This window comes from Cinclus cinclus, chromosome 3 (assembly GCF_963662255.1).
Source record: "Cinclus cinclus chromosome 3, bCinCin1.1, whole genome shotgun sequence".
In the NCBI taxonomy this organism is placed as follows: domain Eukaryota; kingdom Metazoa; phylum Chordata; class Aves; order Passeriformes; family Cinclidae; genus Cinclus; species Cinclus cinclus.
In genome coordinates this window covers 69654681-69676199 of record NC_085048.1, presented here as the reverse complement: position 1 = coordinate 69676199, position 21519 = coordinate 69654681, and the positions used below count along the sequence as shown (strand labels likewise).

General features: G+C 37.5%; 1 protein-coding gene across 1 annotated transcript in view; it reads right to left on the bottom strand.

Moving 5' to 3' along the window:
* The window catches only part of PCNX2 (pecanex 2), a 150614-nt gene that overhangs the window by 49698 nt on the left and 79397 nt on the right, over positions 1–21519 (bottom strand). Inside the window, exons 21-23 of the mRNA XM_062489044.1 lie at positions 19620–19797; positions 7266–7376; positions 2637–2764 (exon numbers count right to left, since the gene is read on the bottom strand). Coding sequence (XP_062345028.1) covers positions 2637–2764; positions 7266–7376; positions 19620–19797 — 417 coding nt within the window. The remainder of the gene's footprint in view (positions 1–2636; positions 2765–7265; positions 7377–19619; positions 19798–21519) is intronic.

Below are 21519 nucleotides of genomic sequence, written 5' to 3'. Positions count from 1 at the left end.
CTTCCTTAAGTGAAACAACAATGAAGTTTGCTTGACAACAGAAAAGTGTGCAAATGATGATTACAATCAGTACAGAAATGACAATCTAAGAAAGCAATCTAATTTATGACCTGAAAGAAAAACAATTTTGATACTTAGACTACTTGTCAACATTGTTTTCAGTTATTCCAATTAAGAGATTAAATTATATTAAAAAATAACTCTGGAACTGACAATATCTAACTTCATGTAAGTGTAAATGAATTACTTGTAGCTAATAAGTGATAATTTAATGTAGTCATCAATACAGCAAGGAAGTGTTTGAAAATGAGTGTGTGAAGCAGGCAGAAAAACAAAATATAAAGTACATTGAAGGTATCTTTCCCCGGGGCAAAGTTCCTATCAACAAACAGTGAGTAGGGAAACAGCAAAAAAAAAAAAAAATCTCCAAGAGCTTCTGCTTTGTATCAACTCATCTCAGGCAACCCTGCAGTGAACCTGTGAATTTCCACGAATACCCTGAGCTGAACTTGGGAAAATTGTCAATCCACTCCAAAAAAGAAATCTGTACAGCAACTTCCCTATCTGTTTGTTCTGTTTTGTCTTATATAACCTTAAAACTCAGTGCACACCTGGTTGTAAGAAAGTGCAGCCCAAAGACAGGCAAATGTGCAGGACAACTTTCCATTGCAGCTCAAGTTCCAGATCCTATCTAACTCAACAACTCAAAAAAAAAAAGAAGCCCAAAAAACCAAAAAACAACAACAACAACAACAAAAAAGGCAATTTTACTATCTGTTTGAATTTTTACAGGTTCAAAGGTCAAAATTAAAAGCAGTAAGGCAAGACTCATTCAGTTCATTCAATTAATTGAAATACTTTGTAGAAAATTTCCTTCTTAATACAAAATTACTCCCCTTCATCGCCTTTTTCCACAGTGTCCTTTTAATTAACCAGGAGTTTTTTAGTCCAAGTCTCACTCATTCTGGTTAGGTCCTCATGTAAATGAAAGTAAGGCAAAGGAGAATCAGAAGTACTAGAGACAAAATGAACACAAATTTAGGAGGAATCATTCCATGTACTTATTCTGTGATGTCACAGGTTCAGGCAAAGACTTATTTCATTTCAATGACAACTTGGCACTTCTACAAGGCTGTTTTCTACTTCTGAAAGCTTTTTGAGAGGTGAGGTTGTGGTTTTTGTTTTAAGTGAGATCATAGAAGATACAGAAGAATTTCTAACAAGCAAAAAAGAACAATTTTTTACAAAGAAAAACATAAGCCTTCTGGTTGAAGACAAAAGTTGTAGTTGCTGCTTATTTTGCAAGGATGAGCAGTGGTGGATGAAAGTATTAAAAGGGTTTTCTGAACCTGACATTTTACAGTTTATGGATAAAATAATTACCTTGCTTTGCAAAACTATTAGCATCAAGTTCTTCACTTCCCTCAGTGGGAATCACAGATAGTCACTACTGATGAAAACAATTCACACATACACCCTTGTTAAACTATTAAGAATCAACCATTTTTTGATTCTTCCTGTGAATATCTCCTGCTCATTTTGTATCAAAAGATTAGACAAAAGTAAATATAGATTACCCCCTTTATCTCCCTTGACAATAACCTAAAAATGTGACACTAACCTAACTATATGGGAGTGATGTGCCATTCAACAGAGGTTGGTTCTCTAGAAAGGGAACTGCATGCCTTCAAAATGCTCTGGTTGAAGTAAAATGTAGCAGATCTTGAAATTCTCACTTCCCACTTAATATTGCTCAAAGTTTCCATCCAAAAATGTATAGCTGTCTGTGGGATTAGTGGTAGCTTTCTGCCTTTCCATAACTGCCCTCCACTTCACACCCTTGAAAGAACTAAACTGTTGACCCAGTAAAAAAGATGTGAGAGAGAATTTTGTTAAGATCTAGTCCCAGTGTGCAAAACTCAGCTCCCCTCAAAAGGTTTCCACAAATCTCATCTTTGTTCAGAAACAAAAACAAAGCCTTTTTATACAACTTGGCTTTGTCTGACTAATTTCTTTATAGATGAGTACATATTCACACACTGACACCAGTCAAAATGCAAGAAAATAAAACTCTTCAAACTAAGATACACCAGCAGCACTAACACATGAGCTATGGTAAGCATATGGCCCTTCTCACTGGTGAGGCCAAGCCTTGACTTGGCCAATGCAATTTTCCCTTTGTGCCTTGTATCGCAGTTCTGCAGCTGCAGAGTTACCTGCTGCATCCCACAGGGTAGCATTTTATCAGCCTAGTTAGTATAAAATGTATTTATGCAGTCTGACTGCAAGTGCCAAAGGCTTCACAGATTTAGTTGCTAGCTAGCTAGCAAGACCAAAAAGGCTGACAACTGGGAGTTTCACTGCTTTTTTCTTTTTCACAGCTTCGTTACTGTGTGTCTGTACAACAAATGCAACATGACTCCTCATCTGTAACATACTGATAATTGCTTAAATACATTTTCAGAAATATCCAAATAACCAGGAGAAAGTAAAACACCAGAAACAAGATTCAAAGATTAACCTCTCATACCCTAATTTAAGGATTACCTTTGGAAACAAAAATAACACCAGAAGTGAAACTAATGAGAGCAAAGCCCTTACAAATAACAAGAGTAGAAATTTTTGAATAGTCTTACTTGTAGTTTTTCTCCCAGAACTTGATTGGTCGTGCGTATGAAGCGATGAAGATGACACTACCCAGAAATGGACTCAGTGGTGTAGAAAAGACTGAAGCAGCCAGAGTTTGAAAAAAAAGCATAGCAGAGTCTGAAAACTGCAAGTTAAGGTAACATGGAAAGGGAGGAAGGCAGGTAGTGCCGAATCACCCATTACCAGCAAGTAATCAGTGGCTCTTCAATACCACAGTTTTATTATCAGGGTGACCCTGTCTAATTTCTGCCTGAGCACAGATGCTAAGCAGAGGCAGTGCAGCAAACACTCTTGTCCAGCCACCTAAGTTACCTTCTGTAACATAAAAGTGCCTTTCCAGAGTCTGATGCAAAGTTTAACACACATACACACACACGGAAGAAACCAATCCTTTGGAAATTATTTTTTCTCCATACTGGAGTCTTGTTTTCACTGTGCCCAGTGCTCCATTCTATGGGTTTCTGCTTGTTTTTGAATCACCCGGTATGTGGAGAAACTATGCCTCTATAATCCAACCTGCTGCTTCAAAGTTATGCTTTGATGACATTGATTCTTACTGAGAATTTACTACTCCATGCTGACCAAAAGCTAAAAGATGTTTAGCATTTCATATTTTTGAAATATATAAGAAATGAGAAGGTGAGGACAGGAGAACATTAAGTATCACACTTAAACATTACAATGAATGTCTGAACCCATAGTTTACTTTAAATGTAGTCATATTTCAGGCTGCTAGAAAGCAAGTTACGACATGGATAAGGATACTGAAAAAGATGCAAGTTAAAAGGAACATAATTAAATAAATGCAAGAAAAGAAAATGTTAGGCCTAAATTCTTCATTAATTCATACCACATCCATGAAATTTAAGGAAAAAGACTTTCAAACTGGCATAATAGACCAGTTGTCATTCCTCCTTCTTTGGGAGGGAGATGCAAAGTAAAGAAGCTGTGAACTAAAGGAACCACTATCAATGGACAGTGATCAAACACATCTCAAACTAAATTTCAGGTAACATCACCCAATAACCAGAGTGTTTTAGCTTACCCTCTTATAGCAATATACTGTATGTGTGTCCCACAATCCTTCAGACCTCCCAGAAAGCCCATTTTAACAAAAGTAGCATCATTCTAGCATTATTCATTTCCAATAAAACTACTAGCTAGCCATGCTTTCAAAGCCATTTGAAAAATTTGGAAACAAATATTTACCAAAAGATACCTTTTACATCTCTCAACCTTACTAAAAGACAGTGGTATGCAATGGTGTCTTTGTGCATTAGAGAGACTGAAAAATAAGTTGCCCTGAGAGTCCAAAGTTTAAAAAAGTGACAGAGAGCACAGAGCAGAAAGCAAGTGCATCAAAAAAGTCAAACTGTCACATTACAGTGCAGTCATAAGCAAGCACTGGCTGTGAAAGATGAACAAGTATTTACAAATGTCAGATAAGGGAAGGAGGCATAAGAGCTGAAGAGAGGAAAAGAGAACAAAGAGGACAGATAAGGGCAGCAAACCAAGTTTTTAAAGTTGGTACTAATATAATGATTGATTTTAAAATTGCCACCATCACGAACTAAGACATTTTGCACACCACTGTGAACTGCTTGTCTTAGACATAGCCAGTAGCAATGGAGGGGTGGTTCTCAAAAGACATAATGCTCTACTAAATGGACAATAGAAGACATTACCCATTTGATTTGCGAAAAGTGATTTTAACTGTTTCATATCTGTAAGCCTGTCATGAGAGCAAGTAACAGCATCTGACTCTCTTACTTATATCTAATGTATGCAGTGGGCAATTATCTATCACAGGGGTATTTTTATTTGAGGATATCCAACTTGTTTGTATTAGGTCATTATTTATTTACTCTAAATACCAGTGCTTTAATTAGTTCTAGGTAAAAAAAAAAAAAAGTGTCAGAAACTTACAGGCACACTTTCTTGCACTATGACCCAAGCCAGGTTTGCTGAGTATCATCTTTGTTAGGCTACCTTGTTTGGAAGAAGACCTTGTTTTTTTGTGAATAATGAATTTTCTTTCTAACATGGCCAAAATCAAAATTTGAGAACAAAAACTCCAAAGCTAAAAACTCTTCAACATTAAATAAAAACATTGTCTTTTAGGATTAATTTTTGCAATTTAAAAATCTGTTTAAATTCAAACCAGCTTCAAAACAAGTGAGAGACTGGCATTTTGAAAATCTTCCATCCCCTTCTTTTAACACAAAACTACGCAGTAAGGCCAGCTCAAATCCTGTTTCTCAAAACCCACATTTTTACTTGCAATTCCTACAGGTCCTTTCCAGGCACACAATCACTTAGAGGATGGAAAAATGACTATCACAGGGCTCTGTTTTCTGATGTTAGAGCTGTAATCCTGAAACAACCAAAGCAGAAACTCTCCCAAACAGGATAGTCTCAATTACAAACTCTTCCCCCCCCCCCCCCTCCAATTTCACTGTTCCCTTTTTAGGTAAAATCTGCCTTTGAACTGCAAACTACACTGACTTTCTCAGTGTGCTGACATTTACAAATGCATAAAGTCATCTTGCCCACTTAAACACCAGGAAGTGAAGATCTGTCCTCAAATCTGAAGTCCATTACTGTTCCTTGTCTGTTACTGTGAAGAGGGACTTTGAAGGGTCACCTAGTCCATCTAGGAGCCACAAGCATGATCAGCTAAACCTGTACGACTCCAGATAGACATTCACGTAAAATCCTGAAGATTTCTAATGGTGCAGACCCAACAACCTCCACTAGGCAAAGCTCCACACACATTGCCCTTCATACCCTGCATGCTGCACTCAAAGGCATTACACTATGCTGGACTACTCATCTCACTGAGCTCTGCAGCAAAAGTTCACCCAGGCACTTCAAAATTAAAAAATTTACATCCTGTTTGCAGAACTGATTGAATCAATTAGGAACCACAAATAATTAACTTTGTAAAGAAATGGCAGGTTTAGTACCTCTGTAAACTGCAACATGCATTTATCATTACTGTTTGCAGGGTTATGATAACAACAAATAAAATTACTGTGCAAAGAGGCAGAGTTATTGCTGTTGTGGGAATATTAACTTCAGCATTTAACCAGTATCTTAATTGCTGCACTGCCTTAGAAGACAGATTTGCATTTACAAAGCATACTATAAATATAAATAATAAAAAGCTAGGCTAGATCACTTTAGCAATAACTCTGTAAACAAACAAAACTCTGGTTTAACTACTTTCCATTTTGCAAAATTTAATTGGTATTTTTATCAAGAGCAAAGTTACCATGCAGAAAATATTTGTGACCAAAGGGAAACTTGTTGAAATATAATCTTAGTTCTTAAACGTTTAGGTAAATAAATTAATATGCATTACCCAACAGAATAGAAAATATGTTTTTGTTGTGAAATTCTGGAAGGATTTGCTACAAATAACCTAAAACACTTAGGAGAGATCACTGCTTTTATAATGCTTTCCTTCTATAAGGAGACAATCTAAAACTTTCCTTCTGGGAGTTATTCCATGTATATTCCCCTCTCTCTGAGGCTTCCATTTATTCTTCCTATCAAGAAACATAAGCATTGTTACTCAACATTGCTTATGTTTCACAGCAAAGAGCAGACAGAAGAAATCACTCAAGGGAAAAAAACCCAACCCTGTGGGATGAAAGAGACAAGGACTTAAATGCACATATCTAATAAACAGTACAAAGTAAACTCATCAGTAGGTCTGATCTAAAACCATTTTGTCAACTCTTATTCCACAACTTTGTTTGGCAGGGAAGGAAGAAATTAAAAGGTAGTATCCGGTAACACCTTAGATGTCAAAAAGTTAAATTTGTTCAGTTACAATGCTTTTTGGGTTTTTTTTTCTTCTGCATTCAATCAAGTTTCTAACTGAATTTCAATTCAAATTGAATAATTTTTGTTCTAAAAATTCAGTATACACTTTTTAACCCTACAGACAAGTCATCTGGAGGTCATTGAACTCCTGTGTTTTACTCCCCATATCCACAAACCTGCAGACAGCCCTGGAACAGGCTGCTTCTGAAGGACTGCTTTGGTGCTGACAAACATAGATTGTTACTCATAAAATAGAGAGGAAAGGTTAAAAAGGAGAATGTTTCTCAGCAACCCAATGAAAAAATTCACATTAAAATGTAAAAATCTAGCTGCTTCTGAAATGGAAAAAAAAATCAGGACAGTTGCAGCAGAAATTGGCTCATTGAAATGAATTTATATCTGACATACCAACTAGAAACAACCGAGGAAGAAACTAATATTTGAGAGCTCAGACAGCCATAAGCCCAGCAATATGTCTGTCACAACATTTCTTGCTGGATGCATCAAAACTCAGTGCTGAGGACTGGGGAAGTAAGTAATCTGCAGAATGTGGCTGTGTGGGAATAAACACACCAGGTTGAGTCAGAGTTCAGTTTTCTAGTTTCAGATCCTATACAGCCAAAAAAGGGGGAAAAAAAGAAAACTGTGTTTCTCAGAATATGTTCCAAGATTTTCAAATTTTAAAGTAAATTATCTAAGAATTTCAAATCTCATTCAAACACTGTAAATAAATTGCACACATGAAGATGAACTTAAGAATAAAGAAAAACAAATTTATAAAGGATATGAGGTATTGCAAAGAGCTGAGCGAAAACATGGAACGATGACCCCCAGGCAATCTGCCAGGGAGCAATGTATGTCATGATGAACTGCAACTTCTGCAGTAGGTCCCAGAGCTGAAAAAAAAAAAAGGCAAAAAAGAAAAACATGGTCACTTCACTATTTTAGGCACTGAGATAATTTCAAAACTAGTATCTGAAAGTGACACTTATAAATCGTGCCCTGGAATAAACATGAGATAAGTTACATTGTATTATTAGTTTCCATAGGTACTAAGGTCTTCAGTAAGGCATTAAAGCATATTCTTCATTTGAAATTCAAACTTGCAATGAGGTACATTTTTGACCCCCATAGTGAGGTAGTTCCCAGATCACCTTACAGAAGTATGTCTGCTCTAATCAGGAAGTGGGAAAACAGGCTCTGATATTCAGTGACTATATATGACCTCAAGTCAGATGGTTATGGGAGACTCCAGGAGAAACGGGATACAGTGAACATAGGAAGTTCAATGTGTGATGTGTGGCTGTGCACATGGAAATCAGACTTATTTCTCAAGAACGCAACATTCTCATTTGTTGACTCAATGGGAGAAGCTATCACGATGTAAGCATATGCACGCCCTTAATCATTATTTGTAGCTGCATTTTCAAGACCATTGTATCACAAAAATATTGCATAAATATGAGCTTTTATTGTTGTGCAGTACAAACTGAAAAACACAACAGATTTACTTTTGCTTCCTTTGAAGTATGTTTGGTGCTGCAACTAGCAGTTTCTGATTCAAGAATGAAGTGTACTTACTCCCTGGAATACATTCCCCCCCTCTTCATTTCTCTTGGCATCAGGCCAAAACAGATCTTATGTCTCATCTACTGCAGAGTGGGTTCCTGACAAACTGTCAGGAAAGATTTGGCCATCAATAGACATTAGTGCTCAACACACATTGAAGTTGACAGTGAAACAGGAGTACATGCAATATTTCATGCATATAGCAAATATATGTTGAATTTCTTGGAGTAATTTCTTTAAATTTGAGTTTGTGAACAACAAGACTTTGCCAACACCCTGAAAGAAACAGAGACAGCATCAACACTTGTACATTAAAATGCTTCCAGGGAATGCTCTCAAACACTGATATTGTGCATGTTTTTAAACTGTTAGAAAGGCGTCTGGGAAGGTTCTGGTGTGGCCCAGCTAACACACTTCCAAACAATCTCCAGGAATCCTTTTGAATGAAAACCTTCTATGGTTCATTTCCAGGTGGCAATTCCATAACTCCACCTGGCATACAGACTGTGAGAGTTCATCAACATGGACACAAGCCTCCCCATGACAGCTGGCCTTGGGAACAGAGCATGCTTCTGGGCACACTTCATGTACGAGTATGCTGACAGCCAGAAAGGACACACCTTCTCTGGTCAGCTCCTTTCACCCCTCCTTAAGTCACCACCCCCAAAGTCACACTTGGCCATCTGTATCCACGGTGGCAATGCACTTACAGGGCGTTTCATTGAGCTTCTCCACGGACTGCAGTAAATAATTGTATATTAAATGTGAGGCAAGTAAGAATCACTTGTAGCATTGACCTGTTTTGGTCTTTGTGCCACAAAACTATCAGACAGCAGCTGCTAACTTGGTATAACCAGTGTCATGCTAGATCCAGTTACAACTACTAAACTTCCCAATTGAGATGCAAGCAGTGATTTCTTTCACATTTTCTTTGCTTTGGCATGACTCAAATTAGGAGCAATATGCAAAGCATAGATTACACTTATTAATATACTACTGAAAACCACCAAAGCCCTGATAAAAACAAGCTGCTACAATCCCTTCAATGCACAGCCTGGTTACTCCTACTTAGTTTGAGAAACTCATACCTTGCTAACTTTGTTTACTGTCAAAAATACTACACATGACTTGCAGACTGCAGCATTAAAGTAGACAAGTAAAACAGAACTGAAACCCAAGCAGACATTTATTTATTTTAATCTTATTTAGCAGATTGTGGGGTTGCTTTGTTTCACTTCATTTTTATTTATCTGAAACATCACAATGAACAGCTTGGGAAAAAAATTATCTGCAAAAAGACTGCAGTGAAGGGCTCAAAAAAGCTAATGACTTGTACTTGAAACCTCAAAAATTCAAAACTGCAGCACAACCCAGCAAAGCTCTGCCAGTTACAGATTGAAATCACAGAGCTATAAATCACCCCAGCTGCACTCAAAGCACAGTAATTCATCAAAAGGTTTTCAAATCTCAAATAAAATTCAGGTTTTGTCTTTGCTAGGAAACCAAATCCAGGAGGACACCCTTCTGGCTCCTTGCTCCAGTACATAATTTTCAGTTATTCTTTAATATTTACACCTTGCAAAACCTGGCCCATGAAGCCCAAGTTCGCTGTTGCATCTAACACGTCCTACTGCTTCTGCATTCACCACTGCTTGAACTTGCTGTTGTTTCTTTCAACATTTGCCCCTCAGCTAACACTTCCACAAGACAGGCAAAGGAGCTCATTTCCATTCACAAGAACAGGAAGCAAGAACACTTTAGTGAACCTCTCTTGGTTTTTGAAAACGTTAAAACACACACTTAAAAGCCTGGAAATGTGTGATTTTCAAACTCCTGCTTTCATTAAGAGTTGTGTCAAGTGCCTCTATTACCTCTTAAATCCCTGCTTCCAGGGCATGTTCTGCAAAATGCCTTCAGGGTAACATGCCATTAGTGTTTTACATTTCTAACTGTAATTGCTAAAGGTGATGTCATTTACCAACTACAACACTGAGATTTAGGAAAGAAGGACTTGGCTTTACATTTTCTCTTTTTCATTTTGCTAGAACAATCTGAGAAACCGTTTCTCCTTATCATCCAATATGCTTCCTCATATATCTGATAGAGGAACTCACAGAGCTTTTCTCACAGAAAGAAACTGAGGCTGCTAAAAATTGCCTTTATAAATAGGGAGGCTGAGCTACTCTCTTATTTCAACTACAACTAGCCGCATTTCAACCTTCAGTAATCTGAAGATATGAGCTAAAGAGGAAATCTTTAATCTTTTTAAAATTATCAGAAACAACATAGAAAAAATTAGAAAGAGAGAGAAAAGGAAAAGCCCATCTGGAGCTGATTCTGTTGAGGAAAGTAAAAGGCAACAGAGAGGACTTGTACAGGTATTATCAACAGCAAAACACAGACTGGAAAAAAATCAAATGGACCTGCTGATGGATGGTGTAGGGGACCTGGTGACAAAGGGCACAGGGAAGGCCAAAGTACTCAATGCCTTGGTCTTTACTGGTGACCCTTCAAGTCACAGGTCTCTGAGACCTGTGAGGAAGCATGGAGAAATTGAGACACTCTACACAGCAAAGGGTTAGTTAAGGGCACATTGAACCAAGCTAGAAAAAACCCAATCCAAGGGACCTGATGGGACACCTCAGCCCTTCTGTGGTTCTGTGAAACACAGAAATTATCCCCAGTAGAGTTTTGCTTGAATGAGGTAGGGTGAGGTGTAACAGTGCTAGATACAGAGAGGGAACCTTCCCATCTAAAGTCAAGGCAAAAAAAAAAAAAAATAGTCTCTGGTGAATTTTAATCCTCTTTTTATAACCATTTCCTTAAACATATATAAAAGATTAATTTTGATTTAAGAATTCTGCATCCCAGTTTAGAATGATTTATAAAAGAATATTTGTATTAAGCCTTGTTTGATCTTCTATGTTTTCTACAGTTCAATAAGCAGAAACTATTATATGTCTACATATTATTTATAATATATAATTATACATTATTTAGGGGGCATAAAAGTTCCAGTATTCCTAGGTATCTTTATGCATGTGGCAGTTTTACACAGTAAACCGTTTTTCAAGTCTTTATTAAAGACTTTAAATTATCAGAATGTTCCGCAAATTTAAACCAGCACATTCCCACTACCATCAAGTAAAAGTGCAGAATGTGCGTCCATCTTTTGTTTATTTTATGTGGATACACATTTTATCTTAATCATCCATAAGTCTTCTATGAGTTCTGAAGCCTCTACAGACTTCTGGCATACCAGTGAGCAATACACAAAGCAAAGGCAAAGACTTATCTTCCCAGGATTTTCTTTAAATCTGGTTATTATTTCTTAACCAAATTTAAGTACCATTACAAACAAAGTTAATGGAAATTAGTTAACACAGATGAAAAATAAAAGATTTGTAGAGTCTGAAACATCACTGAAATGGAATCTCCTTTTTTCAGTTCAGTAGATTTTAATAAACTAGGCAGAGGTCAACACTTAAATTTTTAAATGACTCAGTGTGAGATGAAGACTATCCAATATTCTCAGATTTTGGTGGTCCTTCTATGTGTTTGGCATCTGCCGGGATTCTGTGTGGGCAGAATTCTTGGCAACTCTGGGACTAAATAATGCATAAACATTAACATTTTCTTGCTAAGTTTGAATTTTTCTATGTTTAAAAAAACTTGTGTGCGTGTGTGGATATATATACACACATAGGTTTAAACAAAAATAATAGTCATATATATATATATAGCTATACTCTACATGCAACATAAATTGAGATTTAAAAAGTTAAATGCAGAAAGAAATTATTTCCCAGTTTGAACAGGTATTTCTTTATACTCCTCTTTAGATCCTGAGAACTAGAGATGATTTGAACTGAGACTCTGAGAGGAGGATTTACTTTTTCATATGAAGCTAATTCTGATCAAGTGGAAACTCCAACTTTCAGAATTAAATCCTAATACATACTGGTATATTTTTATTTCCTGGTTTGTATGTCAATAAAAATTAATGTACATCAAGAGGGAAAAGCTGTAAGTATGTATATATTTAAGGATATTAAATTAAAATTGCAATAATTTTACTCTTGCTCATGGCTTTGCAAATCACTGACATTTGGGTTTTTATTTAATACCATTTAAAACAAACTTCACCTATGAAATCCTGCAAAACAAGATTTACTGGAAATACTAAAGATTTTAATGCATATGTCTTAAGTCATTGTGACATTCTCTTGGTGTATTTGGACAGCTGTGCTTGAACCTACAACAAACACTTTCCAGGATGTCTTTATCTACCTATGCTTACAGACACTTGAAGCCTTTATACTGTGGGCTTCAAAATCATTGTCTAATGCAATACATACAAGAGGATCAAAATACAATCAGTCCAAGTCTCTGATATGAAACCTCAGAGGAAAGAATATATTCCTCAAAGACAACATTCAGCACTTAACACTGACACTGCACAAAACAGGCATGTTTTAAGCAGTTTGAGTAGCAAGCCTTGAAAGCCTACAATTGAAGTTAAATGTTAACCAGATGTAAGTATGATAAGGATTATTGGACAATGAGATGATGATAAATCCTAATAGAGCCCTGGATCTGCTCATGGCAGATGCTGCTTCTTCCTACATTGTCAGCTGATAGCAAGAGCCCCGGGAAGGAACCTGCGGCACTGTAAAAAATCAGACTCGCATATTTCCCAAGGTGGGCAAAAAGGGCAAGATCAGAGCTCATCAGCTTAATCTGAAGAGGGCCAGACAAGCAAAATAAATCAGTGCAGCTGGGAGTGCACTCATCAGCTGCACAGATTCAAGCATTTTCAGGAAAGCCTTCATAGGCATGGATTCTGGCAACACTGTAGCTTCCCAGAAATCTGCTTTTTGAAAGAACTGGACCCAAGCAAACTGCATGTAGTTGAACAAAGCCAAGTGAAAGGTCCTGCAACTGGATTGGGGCAATCCCAAGCACAAATACAGGCTGCTCGGGGAACGGGTAGAGAGCAGCCCCGCTGAGAAGGACTTGAAGCCAAGTATGTCCTGGGCTGCATCCAAAGCAGTGTGGGCAGCAGGGCAGGAAGGGGAATTCTGCCCCTCTGCTCTGGTGAGACCCCACCTGAAGCACTGCATCCAGCTCTGAGGCCCCCAGCCCAAAAAAGACATGAACCCATTAAAATGGGTCCAGAGGATGGCACAGAAGACAGTCAGAGGAATGGAGTGCCTCTCCTACAAATAAAAGGCTGAGAGAGTTGGGGTTGCTCAGCCGGGGGAAGAGAAGACTCCAGGGAGACTTTAAAGCAGCCTTCCAGGAGACCTACAAGAGAGCTGGAAAGTGGGGCTTTTTATAGGGGCCTGAAGTGATAGGAGAACGGGGTATGGTTTTTAACTAGAAGAGATTATTATCTAAAGTATTAGGAAGAAATTCTTCACTAGGAGGGTGGTGAGGCACTGGAACAGGTTGCCCAGAGAAGCTGTGGATGCCCCATCCCTGAAAGTGTTCAAGGCCAGGTGGGATTCAGCTCTGAGCAAGCGGGTCTGGTAGAAGATGTCCCTGCCCATAGCATGGGAGCTGGAACTCAGTGATATTTAAAGTCCTTTCCAACCCAATCCATTCTCTCTTTCTGAGGTAAAAATGGACGTAAGAAAAACCACCAAGTTTGCACTGAAGTACTCCAGGTTTCTCTTTCAGTGCCTGCATCAACACAGACAGAACAGGTCTCTGTAAGCACGAAAACACATGAACATAGACCTCAGTGCATACTGAGCCATACTGACCCAGGGAGTGGGTGTACATCTCCCTGAATCCCCAAATGCACTTGCCCCATTCTGGAAAAAATAATTAAAAAAAAAAAAAAAATCAAACCCCCCCACCCCACCAAAAAAACCAAAACAAAACAAAAACAACAACAACAACAACAAAAAGAGAGAGAAAAAATGTAATTGGGAATAATACAATGAATGAAGTCTGGCAAAGAGGTCAGTGACAGAAGGCTGAATGAAAAATCGATTAAACCATTCCTCCAGTATTGAGAGGATACATGAACTGTACAGTCCCCAAGAGAGTTAAGGAGTCTATGGAAAATACCAGTGAGATTATCCTGTCAAATATCAGATGTAGCCTTGGGTATTTTACTCAGTAGAAAGTGTCTTAAAAGGGTTTATATGCCAGATATCAAAAGTTGAGGAAACAGCTGTGAGCCAAGAGGGTACAGATGATTAAGACATTGGATTTCAGTATGCACAAATGGCAAGGAATGGACTAAAATATGAATTAATGACTTAGAGCCAGAAGCTTTGAAGTGAAACATCAGATTTAGAGAAGGATGAAAAATCAAGAGGAAAGGAAAAAGCGTGAGGGTTTTGACTTATAAGTAGCACCTAAATCAATGAGACATGCCAACAAACCAAGAGTTTTATTGCCACAAAGGCAATAAAAAGATCCAATAGGTTAATTACTTGACTTCAACAAAGCACCAAGGTCAATGCACTTGGCACCACTTTCTCAGAAAATGAAGGAAAACAAGATGGCACACATTATTTCTTTCCTGCCCAAGGGATTGTGTTGAGGATGTTGAAAGTTAAGCCTGATCAGCACATGTCTGCCAGGTTGCTACAAACTGGCTGCTGGATATACTTTGACAAAGATCATCTTTCATAAAGGTGTGGTCTTGGATACTATGTCAGAAAGAAGTATACTGAAAGAGAAAAAAAAAATCTTTTAAAAATGTGGATTCCTTATTAGCTGGAAAATTTATTCTGGGGAAAAAAGAAAAAATACCAAACATGGAAATTGTATGTGTAAGTGAGCTCAGCAGGAATAAGAATACTTAGGCAAATAAATTCAGTGTTAATGAAGGCAAATTTAACAAGCTCTGCTTCTTTGATTGTTTAGCCTTATGCATGAAGACAAACTCGGAACCCTCAGAAGACTTGACGATAAGAAAATATAAGGTGATTTCATATTTTTGTATTGCTAATTAGTTCATCCACACACACAAATTAGGAGGCCATTAAACTACCTGACAGTAACATATAAGAAAGACAGTGAAAGACACAAGAAGTTGTAGTCCTATACATGAGAAGGTTAATGGCACTCGGGCTTATCATTCCCATTCAGATCCTTGTGGTAGATGAGTGTGTAAGCCAGGGGTGGCTCACTCTTCAGGGCTTGAAGGGAGCTGCACAGATTTGTCAAAAATCCATATTCCAAAGTACAAGTATAATTTCTCAGTTGTGCTGCAGAGATGAAAGAGTTGCTGGTAAGAGCCTGTTTAGCAGCATGCTCCCAGAAATGAAGTGGCTGGCAAGAACCTCCCACTAGGCTTTTGTAGTAGCCAGGAGCATACTACAGACCGGAGCATCCACAGCCACACTACAGAGTTGTTTTGCTGTCTTTGCTCCTTCAGCTCAACATCAGCTCGGCTTGAGGTTCCAAAAGCAGTTGAGATACTACAACTCCTTTCCACCTGCAAAATTTAGAGGATGCCTGTGGCACTGCATAAAACAGAAAACCACATTTTTAACAGAACACAGTAAAAGAGCTCGGGACAAGTCTTGCCCTGAGCAGCCTTGTTAACACTCAGCCAGTTCCAAACTGATATCCCTGCTGTTTGAATGATCTGCATTTGCTTCTACTTCACACTTAAATAGCAGTTCATTTTTGAGCAGCAACTCCAGACATCCTTCAAAAGCATCTCACATACCTGCCACAGAAGGCAGTGCTGGCTACATTACTGTTTTACTTTTTGTTTGTTTGTTTGTTTTTATCACACTGAAGAAAAATGGACTGCGTGAGCTATAACATCACTTAACCATACATATGCTCTTCCTCTCATAGCTTTTGCATGTGTTAGAGCTTTTCCTCAGTTAAATATTATGTCAGTAGACAGCAAAAGGATGGAAGAAAGGCCGATCTTTTCATCAGTTCCAAATAACTATTCAAATCATTTAATATTTCCACATTTGTTTTACTCTGTTACAAGAAAGAGTCCCAGAATTTTTCCAGTGTTAAAAGTCTAGGGAGAAACCTACTGAGTCCTATTATATATTCCATCTTTGCTATGCCTATGAAGAACATATTATCAGTTTTTGTGGGTTTTCATTTTCACTTAATATGAGCATTCTTAGTAACCTTTGCACTGACATTATCTCCTAAAACATCCAGGGAGAACAACTAGCTCACTTGAAAAGTTTACAGGGAGTCATGTAGACCAAGACTGTCTTGATTATCTGGTTTGACTTCCTGCAGAATATACATCAGAGCATTACACCCACGCATTTTGAATGAACAACCACATACTTTTAAAAGGCCATTCAGCTCTGATTTAAAGATTGTAGACAACAGGAGTTTTGGACAGAAAAATCCCAGGTTGTAGTCAAGGACACAACCTGGTCTCGCTACAAGTCTTAGTTTAAGTAGGATGGATAAGCCCTGTTTCACTTGAATTGAAAGCTGCAATCATGAAAAACAAGTAAGAACATCTTTCCTAAATGTTTATCTTGCTGCCTTCCCAAGGCAATTTGAAATACAAAAGCGCACACTCTGCATATGCCTAAATCAACATTTAGTGTTTACATATTCTGTGAATTGTCAAAATGTAAACAGCTAATAATTTTTTAAAAATAATTTAATTAACTGTGTCACATTACTAAGTCCTATGATGTTAAAAAGGCAAAAAATAATAATAAAAAAACCCCAGAACAGAACTGAATAGACTCTCTTGTTCTCTATGTTACCTCAGTGTGGGTGTTTTGGCTAAGAGAGATGAAAATCTGGGAGCAGCAATTCGGACTTCCGTGTCCCAGCTTGCTCAGGGAGTAGTATGCTCATTTGCAGTTTCTGATTTGACTAAATTACATTAAATCAACATCACAATGGGGAAAACAAGGAAAGCACCATCAGTGAGCTATTTAGAAATATTCTACCAAACATTATTAGCAAAGTTTTATTCCATATAGACTGCATCAAGAGTGACTAGTGCAGTTGTGAATGTCTGCTCAATTTAGATTCTTTCTTCCCCAGTGCCTGGTAGAAGAAAAATATTACCACCATGTTTTGAAAGCATGCAAAGCTTTTTGTGGGGTAAGCTTGATTAAAAATTGCCATCACTATGACTAAGACACAGTGCTTCTAATGTTCCCTAATTAAGAGAGTGGCAAACTGATGTTTTCGATGTGCAAACAGAAATCAGTCATGACTGTGTAATAAGCTCTGCATAGCTAAAGGTGACAGTAATAGACAGTATTTCAGATTTTGTTTGTATTTTAAAAAAAATAAGCACAAACATAAAAATTACTGAAATACAGACAGAATCTGTGAAGACCCATAAAGATTTTAGGAACAAAGGTGGATGCAGCTTGCCTAGGGCCTACAGTAAGAAATAAACACACACAATCTTTATCCTCAAGTGGTCATATCCTTTACTGAAGTTCCACAATGCTGAGCTAATTAAAGCTCAAACCTTAATTAGGGTAAAGAAAACTTATGCCCTTTATGATTTGAAATGAAAAGGAATTTAATTGCTATCATCTGCAATGCTATTTTTCATATTGGATCTAATGATCATTGTGAAACTGCATGTGCTTTTGCAATATAAATAATTCAAGCATTTGACTTAGATTTTTTTCAGTGGAACAAAGACAATTCCACTTGCTTAACTAATGACCTGCAAAATTTCAGATACTGCTAGATATGAAGATGGAAGACCAATGCTAAAACTAAATTTTCAAAACATGTCTGCAGTACTGCTTTCAGTCTAGTAGAGTAGTAGTTACTTTAGCAAACATCTCTGCTTAATTTAGTAAGTGTCCTTTGTTATCTCATTCTCATTGCTAACATTAGTCTTTCTACTGTGAACAGTAGCTTCAATCCACCCAAGTAACTCTGTGAAAAATTCTTCTGAAAAGTCTTTATATCTCTTTCTTACAAAAGCATGCAATAATTCACAGCAGTATCTTGTGATTTGCTCACGAGGTCAACATTTTCAAAAGAATTAACAAAGAGTGTAACTTTCAATTCTAGCATGCTAATATTTTGATCCTGTAAAGAGATTTTTAGAGATTGAGTTTTAGGACTAACTAAACCATCATTCAGACATGGGACTTCCACTGATGCACATCAGTGACAAACTTCTCTGGATACAGAAATTTACCCTTTTTTTCTAGGGAACATAGTAATGAAACAAACACTGAAAACTGGCATGCTAGCAAACTCTGCATTGCTTTCACTGGTTATCTTTCACTCAAGGCTAAGAAGCTTTAAAAATTACTCTAGTCATGTTTTTGCAGCAGACTATGGTCAAGGGGGATTTTGTTAAAGCAGAGCTTTGTTTCATCTCCTCTACTCCCCTTCTTCTGCCCTTCCTCCCCAGCCCTTGCCTTCTCAGCCCAGCAAAGAGAAAGAAGAACAACAGTTCTGAGGGTGAAAGATTGAAGCAGGTGAAGCTTCTGCTGGAGAGTGGACCAAGAGCTCAGCAGAAAGCGTGAGCTCAAGTTACCTCACTAAACTGTGATCCCCCCTTTCTCATCCTCCCTTACAGCAGCACAGAAATAAACCAGGAAAAGCATTTAATTTCTCCATTGCCCTTTCCCTAAATGACTGGGAACTCCCAATGTAACACCAGTGAACTGGGCTTTTCCATAAGAAGCCTAAAACTTCCAGGAGGGCTTGGACAACGGTATAAGCTGATGCCCCTTGCAGCTATCAATATGGAACCATGTCTCTTCTCTTAGAAACTTAAGGGATGCTAGCTGGGTCATACTCACACATAGAGTAGGAATATTTTAGAAAAAGAAACCAAACAAAGAAGCCTGAGCAAAAAAAACTCCAAATGAAATGAAGAACCACAAAACCAAACACCTCACCAGAGTTACCCCTGGATGAAAACTTTCAAATCTTCAGTACTTTCTCATGTTTTCTCAAGGTATCAGTTAAGCCTAATTCTTTCAGTGAAACAGCTTAGATTCCAAATAAAGACAGGGTCTGACCTAACTGATGCAGAAAGGGTTTGGTAGTTTTTAAATAAACTCAACTAAGCACATTTCAAGAGTTAACAATGTAATAGAGAGGAAGGAGCACTGAGGTTAAGGTTAAGGGCAGAATCACAAGGTTAACAGACTGAAAATAGGAAAAGAAAAATGTTAAGGCTGACATTAGGAAAACATTTATTATCATGAGGGTGATTAGATAATGGAATCATTTCCCAAAGGAAGTTGTTGAGTCAACCACTAGAGGCATTCAAAGGAAACGGAGATAAAAACACCAGGCGATTGATCTGGAGGACAGTCCTGTACTAATGACCCAAGAGGCTCTTTCAAACTCATTCAGGATTCTCCTCTTGAGAACAACAATTCTGAACCTTATATATCAACACGTGAACAAAAAGTAGATAAAAAACATTGCACAAAGCCAGAAAAAAACACTTAATCAAAGCCTTTTTTTCAGTTTAACAGATTTTTTCCTATAGTACCAATAATCTGTATTTATGTATGCATTCATTATTTCTAAAAAGTCCTAACACATACTGATCAGCCAGGTGACACATTTTCCAAAGAAATTATAGGAGCTCTAAAACTTGCCTTATGAAACACAATGGACATCATAAAGAAATCGAGCAAGAAATTTTCTGAAATGTCTCTGTAGTCAAATCGGAAGAAGATCACAGTAAAGCTCAAAGTAACAAATTGATTAATGGGATTACAGAATGAGGAGCGCAGGAGTTTCATCCCAGCAACTGTTATCAGGATAATGTCACAGCTGTAAGAAAAGCAAAGAGAAAAACCTAATCAAGTCATAAGGCATGAAATTAAGAAACTCTTAAACACAAATACCTGTACCAGATGTATTTTAGATTGCTATGCATATTTCAATCTATGTATCTTATTTATTAAATGATATAGAATTAATATCGGAAATCATCACATTTATTTTACCTATGTGAAACTTTGAATTTTTCCCTTATCATTATGACACATTTGTAAGTTGTAAAAAAGAATGAGCTCTGTACTAAAAAGAATAGTAATGACTACTGAAATTCAATAACACAGACCAGACATTTTGATATCACTCTTAAAATAAAATTTCAGTCCAGGAAATACCTTGGCACTTCCATTAATACATTACTGTAATTTGAAAAAAAAAAAAAAAACCCTTAAACTATTTTATTTTTTTGCAAGAAATTCCACTTGATAACAGAACTTATAAGTTTACCTGCAATTTCATTATCTGCTGCCAAAATTCTGGAGAGAAATAGACATAGATGTGAAGTGTTTGAAATTCTTACCAACAGTTCTTGTTCAGAAAGTTGACTGTTCTATATAGCAATTCATCAGAGGAAAAGAAACTGTGTTGCACCTAGGTCATCCAAAATGTGGGGACTTCAATGTAAAATGAATGAGAAAGTAGGCCAGGTATTTGCTAAATGCATGGAAGATTCTCCTTCATGCTGCTGCAAACCAGTAGAATACCTGCTGCTGAGAGTGACACTTGGCAGGCTAGAAAGCTCTCAACAGGTTTTCACCATCCTAGCAAGATTCCTATTTTCCAGGTTGATTTTATGTGGCATTTATTCATTACTGTGTATATCCCATAATGCAGATGCAACTTTGAGTGCTGGTTCTAAAGGATCAGCAGGGCATTACTGTTGGAATGAAACACCAAGCTAACCTTATTTTTCACCTTGTCAAAGCTGCTCTTTTCAACTTGCCCCACATTTCTGAATGGAAAACCTAATAACTAAGTTAAATAGATTCTGAAGCCATCAGAAGCCATCCCAGTGTATCCTATATGAACTGGTTGTATACCTCATTCTTCAGAAAAAAGAAAATTCTTGCAACACGGAGAAATTGTCACACAGAAACTTACAGATTATAAAGCAAAAGGAAGACTTTTCTGTCACTGTCCTGTTACCATGAAGAAACTTCGCCAAAAAATGACACTTTACAAAATAATGCATTCAGAGGTAACAGAAAATAATTTGCTCATTATTCCTTCTTCTTTAAAAATGCTGCCACACAAGGTACTTTTCCTGGGGCCTTAACTCCTGGGAAAAGATGTAAGGCAGTGTGAGAAGGGGGGCTGATTTCCAATGCCTCTTTGGCAGGTAACAGGGGCAGGCACTGTCAGCATGGGTCCTGTTAATAACCAGTACATGAGGATCTGGAAAGCTCAAGCAAACTCCTGACTACAAAGGAGCTGTTCTGCCTCCTCAAGAAGTGAACTGCTGCACTCCTTTAAGTCACAAAGCAAGGTGAAGCTTCTTTAAAAGATAAATTTAATTTGAGGAAAATTCTGACATCAAATCATACAAAATGTACTTCAGAACTTTCAGACAGAGTGGGAGAGTGTCTTCCCTTCCCTACAGCAGGATGCAGTCTGATCCTTTGGTGGTCAATAACTAAGGAATGTTCCAGCAACTGAAAACAGGTATTTATGCATTAAAGCACAGCAAGTACAACCCTCAGTAACACTGTGTGTGGA